The sequence below is a fragment of the Glycine soja genome, chromosome 9 (genome assembly GCF_004193775.1).
Source record: "Glycine soja cultivar W05 chromosome 9, ASM419377v2, whole genome shotgun sequence".
NCBI classification, from domain to species: domain Eukaryota; kingdom Viridiplantae; phylum Streptophyta; class Magnoliopsida; order Fabales; family Fabaceae; genus Glycine; species Glycine soja.
The window spans coordinates 35,430,587-35,440,786 of NC_041010.1; the positions used below are offsets into that span (position 1 = coordinate 35,430,587).

The window sequence follows — 10,200 nt, forward strand, 5'->3', positions numbered from 1 at the left end:
CTTCATTTCTATATAAACAAACAATCAACAAATTACGTCATTATCAAGAAATAATTAGGTTTCAACTTTTCAGGAATCCTCACCAAGTTAAATTAGTTGGGTGTTGAATCATAATTTTAATAAACTGTTAAATATCAGGTCAGCAATCAATGATATCAATCCCATGGTTTTAATATATTAAATCAAAAACTATTGTGAGACAACTAGTTAAAAAAAAACTCAAATGACTAAAATCATATACAATCTATGAATCTAAGTTAAGTGAACAAAATTAAGTAAAAATAAATAAATAGAAAATTTCTTCAGGTTTTGAACAATTAGAAGTAATTTAAATAATAACAAAATTAATATAATATTAATAAACTCAAATTACTTTAGGTTTTGAACAATCTATTTTAATATATTAACCAAATTAATATAATAAATTACTTTTAAATAATTAAATATAACTAAAATGCATGTTAAAATTAATTTTTAAGTATAATATATATTAAATTATAATATATATTAAATTAATTTTTTGAGTGAAATTGATTTATTGAAGAAGGAGGCAGAAAGGTCACTTGATGAGCTAACTAGGATGAAGAATCTCAAGTATGAAAAAGAGATGGCAGGTACACTGTTGTAGTCAGAATTAGAAGCACTTTGATGATTTCATCTAAATTCATAAATTATTTTCTCTATTGTTTGTAAAATAGAAATTCTTAAAATAACTTATTATGCCATCATTTTCTACCAAGTTCTTCTATGTCATTTCTATGATACTAAAAAAATTGATAACTATCTCACTAAACCACTTGTTTTCAAAGTGTTGAGAGTCAACTTACTATCATGGAAGTCAATAAGATTTACTCTTCGGTATATGAGCTCGACCCACATGTTCTTATTGTTAAGAAAGAGTGTTTGTTATCTGTTGTAAAGTTTATATATATATATATATATATATATATATATATATATATATATATATATATATATATATATATATCGCCTATTTACAACCAAGCCACTACACCTTTTTCTAACAAAGTTGAATCCCACTCCCTATTTAACCTCCTATTTAAGCTATACCCGTCTTTCCATACTCTCTAACTAGTAACTAACTGCTAATATTTAGGAATCTCTAGGCTACATATCAAGCAACAACGTAATAAATGAGGACATAAGTTTCAGAATCACATACATACCTCGAAATAGGCTACTAACTAAACCTTTGCTTGCGGTGACACTGCTGCAGATGAATAAATGAGTGTAACTTCAGTCCAGCAACTACTTGTCTACTTCTATCCTCAACAGACTATGCAACATTTAACAGTACAACCTAAAAACATAAAAATAATTTACAACCACACTAGGAGTACAGTTTTATAACAAATAAAAATGAAACACAAAGCCACATTATGAGATGAGTTAACAATACAAAGCCAAAATTTTAAGTTCAGATCCAAATTTCCTCAAGCCTCAATTTAGCAACACAAGCAACGTTGGCAGTTCCTATCAACTCAAATTCAGTAGGTGTGGTGTGAAATTAATAACGGGTCCTCTTAAGTAAGCACTGGTTGTGTTATTTTACTTTTCCACTTTAGCTTTTCTCAACTCTTTCTTGAGTTTTAGATAAGTCTGAATCACTGAATAAAGCAAATAGTTTGTGGATTTTACCTTCAAACTTCATATCATGCTATCAGTGCCCCGTTTTGCCACCACCAAACTCTGCCTCGCTAGCCAAGGCTCCAAAGTAATTTTCCTCTCTAAACTATCACAAAGTAGGCCTTTCTTTGTTGCTAAACTGTGTGCTTATTATACAGAATCGAAATCCAGGTAGATTTAGTTCTAAATTTTGGAGGGATGAAGATGAAACAAACATCTTCATGCAATTTTTTGTTTTTTGATGTTGTTGGATCTCCATATTAATGTTTTTGTATTTCTGCCTTGTGTGTTGAATGGTGGTCTTTTCGTCTCTAAACTTTGATTTGCACTTACAAATTGATGGACTTCAGTTTTTACCTGGTTGCTATGTTCTCTCTCTCTCTCTCTCATCAAGAGATTGAGATGCACTTATGACGTTTAACCTTCTAAGTCAATGACTCCTTGGAAATATATAATCAGAAAGAATCTCCGTAGCAGATTCAACATTGATTTCAAATTAGATATACTGTGTTACTAATATATAGATTTTATTGCATATAGAGCCTATTTTTGTCTTCGAACAGAGTCACCCTACTTTTTAGTGTTTGTTTCTTTTACCTTTGGCTGGCCAAACATATCATCAAACAAACAAGCACCAAGTAGAAATTTTTTTCAAGCAGTGAAAAATACATGAATCACAAACATGGTACTTGGATGATGTGTATCTAGTAATCTTTCACAGTATCAATATTGCCTTAAGATTATTTATTTGTTTTATTTTTTCTTAGGATTGCCAAACATGAGCTTATTGATTTTCATGGCTTACCCAAAATGCAGGATAAAATAAACATCCCAGTGCAAGCTTAGAAACAGATCTTAATATCTTATTCTAAACACTGTGGTGGTTATTGGCTAATAATTTCCAATTGTATTTTGTAAATTAGCTTTCTAACTTAAGCACAGCTAAAACATGAAACCAAACTTTGATCCTGAAGTGGAGGCTAATGCAGAAGATGAATCTGAGGTTTCTTCCAAAGTATCTATTCAAGAAGCCTGTAATGATTCTTGTTGTGACAACCTCATTAACATTTCCAACATCACAAATCCAATAGGGATTCATCCTAATTCAGAAGCTATTTCACTTGACTCAACTCTCAACTCCATGAATAGTGAGCCAGGGGAAAGAGATTCAATAGGATTTTCATTCTCAAGCAATGAACCCGCCTCTCAAACTACAGCACCAACCATTCCACGAGTCTTCCCTTGCAATTTCTGTCAGCACAAGTATATCAGCTCTCAGGATCTTGATGGACTCATTGATGAACACAGGAGGGAGAGAGAATTAGCAAAAAGGACAATGAGAATGCACTCCCTCTTTTTACTTCCTGACTGTTCAATTTGAAAGGTAAAAAAAACATTCCAAAAAGAGTGCAGAAACAACTTGGAAAGTATAGGAAACAACCATCATAAAACCAATATGCTGGTCCAATTTCTCTAAGCCTAAATACAAGTCCAAAATAACATAAATATTTTTTTGTCAGAAACTTTTGATTCTATACCAACTCACATTCAATTGCAAACTAAAAAGCATGAGATCTAACACGTAATCTGCTAACAATGTCTAGCACCAATAATAGGATTCACATTTAGAGAAAATTTTCATACCTAATTACTTGAGAATTACTACTTTTTGCCTATAAGAAAATATTGTAAATAGACTATGAAGGTATTAGGTATATTTTTTTCACCCTTACAATCTTGGCAAACACTACTTTAAGCGTTGAAAGTCTCTACAAGTATACCATTAGAATTCCGCTTGAATAATCAAAGGAAATTCCATTTGAATATTCTTTCCACTTTAGATTGGTGCTCAACAAACTCTTTCATGAGTTGTTGGACTTCAACCCGAAAGAAATTAATAGGGCCTTTGGGGTATCTACTTCTGAAGATATGGTTCTTGATAACAAGGGGGCTATATGTTCTACGAATTCAATCAATCCGAGTAATTTTCATTATCTTTTTCTTTTCTTTTCCTTTCTATATAAATTTAATTCTAATTCTTTGGATCCTCGATCTAACTGGATTGCAACTTGACCTTCTCTTTGTTACTTCACTCTTTTTATATATATAAAAAAATCATAATCGAAAATAATTGGACTAGACTACAGCCACGGGAGAGCAAGGATAAGGATAGAGATGCAAGGTCATACTCTGCCACATGACATGGAATCGAATTTTGAGACTTCAAAAAGGATTGAATAGCAAAGTGGGTTCATCACGCCCAATCGTGCAAGTATCATTGTTGTCTGACTAATATTAGTTTGGTAGCAAAATTCAACTCTGATAGCAAAGTGGGTTCATCACGGAAAAATTAGTTAAACATTATAGAAAGCTTACAAGGCAAGCTCTCCAATAAGTTGGAATCATGAACATGTGTTTGACAGTAATTTGTACATCGAAAAAGGCATTGCTATGAATGCTTATCAAATTTGAGCATATGCGGCTAATCCTGTCTTTGGTGGACACTAACTAATCAGCACTACCTACATGTTTATGGTAAGCATGAGAATATATTAAAAAGGGTCACCAACCAAGTGGAAGAATTTTCTTTATAATACTAGTAGGAGGGGAAGGGATGTGAGGAACTATCCAGGATGAATCTGGAACACGCCCCAAGAAGCCTTCATCATCCATTTCCTCTTCGCTAGACCTCAAAACAGAAGAATCAGAATCCCCAGGTTTACCACTGTCAGCCTTCAAAATTTCATTTGGAGAAGATGAGATCAAGAGTAGATAGTGGAACTAAATTTACCGTCAAGTCAAGACCAAGAACAAGACAGTTAATAAGTACGAATACTACTTTATTCACACAATCTCAAAACAAAATTAAATTATATACTAATTTAGGTAAAATATAGATTTAGATGCAACGCACGCCTAACTTAGCAAGCCAAAGTAGTAGAACATGAATAATGAATACACGGAAAAAGAACAAATAACTCATTAAGAATACAATCACAAGAGGTTTTATAAACAAAACATTGGAAGACACGCATATCTTAAATTATGCAACATATCAACTTCCCACATACTCAATCAACAAGACTGCTCCTCACGGATTTCTATCAAAGATAACCATTACACCATCCTTACATTAATTTTTACAGCTTACAGTATTGAGTTAAAAAAAATTGTAATAAGATCCCACAGAAATCAGACTAGACATCTTCTGAAAACCCATTTTCTTCTGTCAAGAATACTAGTACTGGATTTTGCATTTCTCAAAGATCACACTTCTACTGTTAAATGGGTTTAGAGATAAGAAAAAGTAAAACAATTAAAGGGTAAATCTAATTTATGACTGTTCATATGCAACCTCAAATGAATAACAAATGCAAAAGAATATGATTCAAAGGTAAATAAATCAACATGCTCAGGAGCACTTCAAGTAGACCATTCATCTGTGGTTTTCTAGGAGTAAAGATATGGGGAAAAGCATATACTCTCTAATCAATCAACAATCCTCAGTTCTTCAGACCATTCAAATCCCACTATTTGAATGCACTCAACCAAAGAAAGAAAGAAAAAACTTATTTTCTAAGAACAAATTTTTGACATATTTATGGAACCTATTTGTCCATAGTTTAGTGATACTGTGATCACATATTTAATAGGAAATTTACCCTCAGAAGACTGGACCAGTCCTACTCCTGTCATTGTTTACCCTGCTTTCAATTAAAAATTTAGCCTCTGATAAAGTCCCCTTTACTTTCAATTAAAAATTTAAAACTTACGCAAAATCTGTTCAATGATAATGGATGATATCGGATATCGTATTCCTATCTACAAACAATGAACAAAGGAACCTGCTGCAGACTAATGTAAGTATGGAGTATGAACACACTTGCACTAGCATATATACATGTGTATAATTTTGTGAGATACCGAGTAAAGGGTGTTCAGCTGTAGATATTATGAAGACATGATAAAAAGAGACCATAGCTCCAAATGGGAACCTAGTGTTTATGCATTTGTGCAAATGTTGTGCCTTAAAAGGAGAAATTTACTGTCTTAAGATCTAATAAAAGATTGTTTTCTGTACTGTAGGGTTTAAATTTGAAGCTGCAAAGCATCATGGTGATATCATTTATTACTCTTGGGTGTTAGAATGCTATGAACAAAAGAAGCTTGTCTGCTGACAGCCTAAGTGACTTATATGACTGAATATAAACTTATTTGAATCCTATAGAAGGTTTTGTGATTGTATATTGATTTCAATATTTCCTTTTAAAGGTACTTCCTTTTTCTATCTGGACTGACAAAGAAGTTGCAGGAAGAAGTTGATGAGTTCTCAAATACTTACTACTTGGACCTTCATGTTGGAGACATGAAGCAGGAAATAGCATTTGCTACTAGCTAGTTTCTATCTTGTCAAATTTTGGACTCTATCTATCTTAAGTAAATATTCACATTGAAATGTGAAGGAAACAAAGCACCATGTTAATATGAAGCTTGGGGTATGGTTTTGAGTTATAGCCTAAATTGTTACTTGACAGGCAGTGTTTTACTAAGCATGAACCACAATCAGTTAATCAAACATCCATATTCAGTACTCCTTCTCATTGTCCAGACACAGAAAAACAAACTCACACACACAAAATTGACAGAAGACAGGTATTGCCAAACACAAACACCCTTTCTAGCATAGGGATTTGATCTCTCCACCTTGGTGAAAGCCTTGTGACCCACAAGGTAATGCATGCTTTATTAGTATTTTGCATGCATCATTTTTTTTCTTTTTAAAATCTAGATTACCCTTATCTGCTAATAGTTTAATGTGTTTGTGATTCTTTTAATACAATAATTGGTCTTATTTTTACCTCGGTGTCCATTAGGGACATAATCATGGGTGTTTCTTCATCATCAACACAAAAATTAGTCTTTATTTTTGTGTATATTTTATTGTTTATGTTCATTTTATTATTTTGTTTGGTGGATTAATTTATTGACATATCTGTGTGGGATTTTCCTGGCTTTTACAGAAGGTGGGATTTTGACTAGCAGGGTGTTTGGCTGTTGAGTTTATGGAGGGCCAAGTTCATTGTTGAACAGTGTTTGTGTTGCCTTTATCTGCAACTTTTAATTGAACCAATCCTACCCTTTTTTTCCATATGAAAACACTGGTTTTTTGTGATTCCTCCGATCATTGTTGTTGATGGGTCTCGTGAAATCAATCTACTTTTGAGACCTGTTTACTGCCAGAGGTGACGGAGTTTCAGTTTTGCAAGTGCATGATCTTAATAATAAGGTTTTTATAGAAAAGGAAAGTTGAGAATAACATGGGGGAAGATGGTAATTCTTGGATTAGGAGGACAAATTTTTCACACACAGTGTGCCATCGTTTGGACCTTGCTAGATTAGGGTCTATTCCTATCAGTGTTCAGTCAGAGCAGAAATCAAGGCCTTCCTCAAAGGCTCTATTTATATACGAATGACCAACAACAACAAAATCAAATCCATCAGGTGGACATATGCATGTAAGCATTCATTAAGCGGGTTTAATGACTTACATGTACGACGACCTAAGACGCGCTTTCCACGGGCAAACGGCGCGAGGTTAGTATGAGGGAGACAGTCTTCACGACGCGAGCTCCACTGCTTCACGCCGAGGTTTCAAGGAGAGAGGGGTTTGAGGTCCACTGCTTCACGGAGAGGTTTCAAGGAGAGAGTGCTTGACGACGCGAGGTAGAGTGTTAACTATAGGAAGAAAATTTGAATTACTTGATACAAAACACACAACAATCTAAATAGGAAGAAATAAGGCACATGAGCACAAGCCTCAAGTTTTTCTATTAGATAAAAAGAGTAAAATCACTAGCAACACGAAGAAAGGGTTCAGGGATCAGGATAAACTCACCTTTCAAATTTTGAAGCCGCAAGCAAGTTGCCCTTCGTCCGTGTGTTGCTAATCGAGAAAGGCAAAATAAAAGCCCCTACCTACCAGCGAAACAAAAACCGTGTCTTGACAATGCCATTCAGTACACATTTTCAAGCAAGCAACACTAGGGCATGGGCACTTACCAGTTCATACAATCGGACTGCGGCACGACACACCTTGAACAAGGCTTAGTGATGGGTCACAGACTTCTCTTCGACAGGGCTTAGTGATGATGGGTCACAAATTTCTCTTTCAACACTTGGTGAAGACAGGGGATGCTGGTGAAGACGAAAGGGGATGCTGGGTGAAGAGTGGAAAGGGATGGCTGTAAAATCCCTAATTTGAGGGAAATAAAACGAAGGCGGTTTTGGTCCAAACCCGTCGTTGAACTTCTTTCTATATTTACAAAAAAGCCACCCAGCGAGTTACTAAGACGGTTATTTATAACCGCCTTAGAATTTACGTTGTAAAAAATTATTCTCAGCTTTGATAATTACAAGTTTGCCACCGCGCCACTATCTAAGGCGGTTCTGGATAACCGACTTAGATACTACGTCGTAAAATATAATCATTCTAGTAGTGATAATGTAATTTATTTGAAAAAAATGTGTTAATTAATTAATAAAATGTACAGAGAGAGCAAGTGTTTACATAACGTTAATGCAGAATGTCAATTTCATTCGATAAGAATAGGTCTATCATCAGTACTTCCATTGATATGGTTACCACCATATCATCATAATTAAATTTTCTTCTTTTTGATCTTTTCTCCTCCTTTCTTCTTTAAACCACAAGGTGTTACCTTTGTTGAAGTATGGAATTGATCCTTACTCAGATTTGACTTTGACCACACTGTCATCATAGCTAGCTCGTGGTATAATATCATCAATTATAATTTAGTAATATTTTGATGAATATTAATGGATGTCTCGATGATGAATAAGACTTCATACTCGATCTAGAAGCACGTTTATTTTATATAGGGACCCTGAAATTAAAATGAAACTTTTTGTACTAATTACAAACTATATTATATTATTTTTTAAGAATATTTTAAGGATTGTTTGTTTAAACATACAAAGAAGTGATTGTGTGATATACAGTTCTTTTTTATATATAAAAAAGAAAAAGAAGAAGTCATAATGATATTTTTTATTTTTTTTTTAAAATGTACTAAACAGTTTTTATATAATGATTGATAGAAAAAGGGTGTTCAAAAACACATATTACAGAATAAAATGATCTATTTTATATTTAAATTATATTATAAACAGATGACATATTAAAAAATGTACATGTTCATGAACTCTTGAAGTATAAAAATTCTTTAATGGTGTGAAGACTCTACATGTATCTACACCGAGACTAACCTATATTCATCAATAACTTTGACAAGTGAAAAAATAAGAATAGAAAAGTAATTTTTGGGATCAGTTCAACGTGCAGCCTAAGGCTCTATTTATAGCACGCTAAGGATACCAAATTTCTGATCAAATCAAAATCATTATTGATAATATCCTATTTTTAAGTTATATTATTTCTTGTTACCTTTTATTGCTAACCATTTAGCAATTAAAATTGAAATAATAATTGACCAAGTCAAACTTGTATCTAGCTGTCTTTTCAACCCAAATTCCAAATACAAAATCATACACGTTTGTTTCTCTTCTTTCACCAAATCTTTCATATTATTTATATTTTCAGTGCTAGCAAAAATATAATAATATTTCACCTTTTTGAAATCAATTAATCATATTAAATTCTCTAATTTAATTAATCATCAAATATTAAAATAATTTCTTTAACAGAGATTAGAACACTCGTTTGTGTGTGACCTCGTAGGTTCAATACTAAGCCGGTAATATATTAATCAAATTAATATACTAATCAAGGTAGATGCCTAGCAACACTCCTTAACGTCTGAATAGCATGAAGTATCATTTTACTTTCAAGAACCATTAGAATAGTAGTGTAATAATTTCTTCCATCTTTACAGCTCTCGATTAACTCTAGAGTATGGTATTACTGTCAAACTCTTTGAGTTAACTCATAATGACTTAAGAAACTTATTTCTTGTTTCATTTAATTTTCCTGGCCACGATATAATTTTATTCTTAGAGCTCAAACTCATTACCAAGAGTTGATGAATTCCTTCTTGATTAATCATTAATTCTATAGGTATTTAAACATATCCGCTATCCATTCAACAAGTGCTCTAAAGCATTAGGTGTTCGGAATCAAAATACAACAAATAACTTGTTAATTACTATGACAATCTCAGGTCAAAGAAAGCTATTATAGCTCTTCTTGAGAATTTTCTATTGACAGTTTATGCTAAATTTTAATCATTAGAAAATTTCAATTGAGTCGGTTCAATGATCACACCAACATGTGACTCATCTATATATGTAAATTAATAAATGAGATCTATTAATATTTATTCAATAAATACTATCACATATATATTAATCTATCAAGATTATTGATATCCTATTTACAATAATCCTATGATCAAGAATAATTTAGATTAAAATTAGAACAAACTTGTTTCTCATTATCATAATCTCTATTATAATGACAAGTCTTTAATTTTAATCAAGGACATTAGTAAATGGACCATTTGGTCAAATAATGAA

General features: G+C 32.6%; 1 protein-coding gene across 1 annotated transcript; it reads left to right on the forward strand.

Annotated features, from left to right (window-relative positions):
• Window positions 1-2,596: 2,596 nt before the first annotated feature.
• On the forward strand, window positions 2,597-6,046 carry LOC114368411. The gene is made up of 2 exons (XM_028325695.1): window positions 2,597-2,910; window positions 5,920-6,046. Exons 1-2 carry the CDS (start codon window positions 2,597-2,599, stop codon window positions 6,044-6,046), a joined length of 441 nt encoding a protein of 146 aa, XP_028181496.1.
• Window positions 6,047-10,200: the final 4,154 nt, after the last annotated feature.

Coding starts and splice junctions, on each gene's coding strand:
- LOC114368411 (XM_028325695.1), top strand. CDS start 2,597: ATGAAACCAAACTTTGATCCTGAAGTGGAGGCTAATGCAGAAGATGAA. Junction 2,911..5,919: donor TGCAATTTCTGTCAGCACAA/GTATATCAGCTC, acceptor TTCCTTTTAAAG/GTACTTCCTTTTTCTATCTG.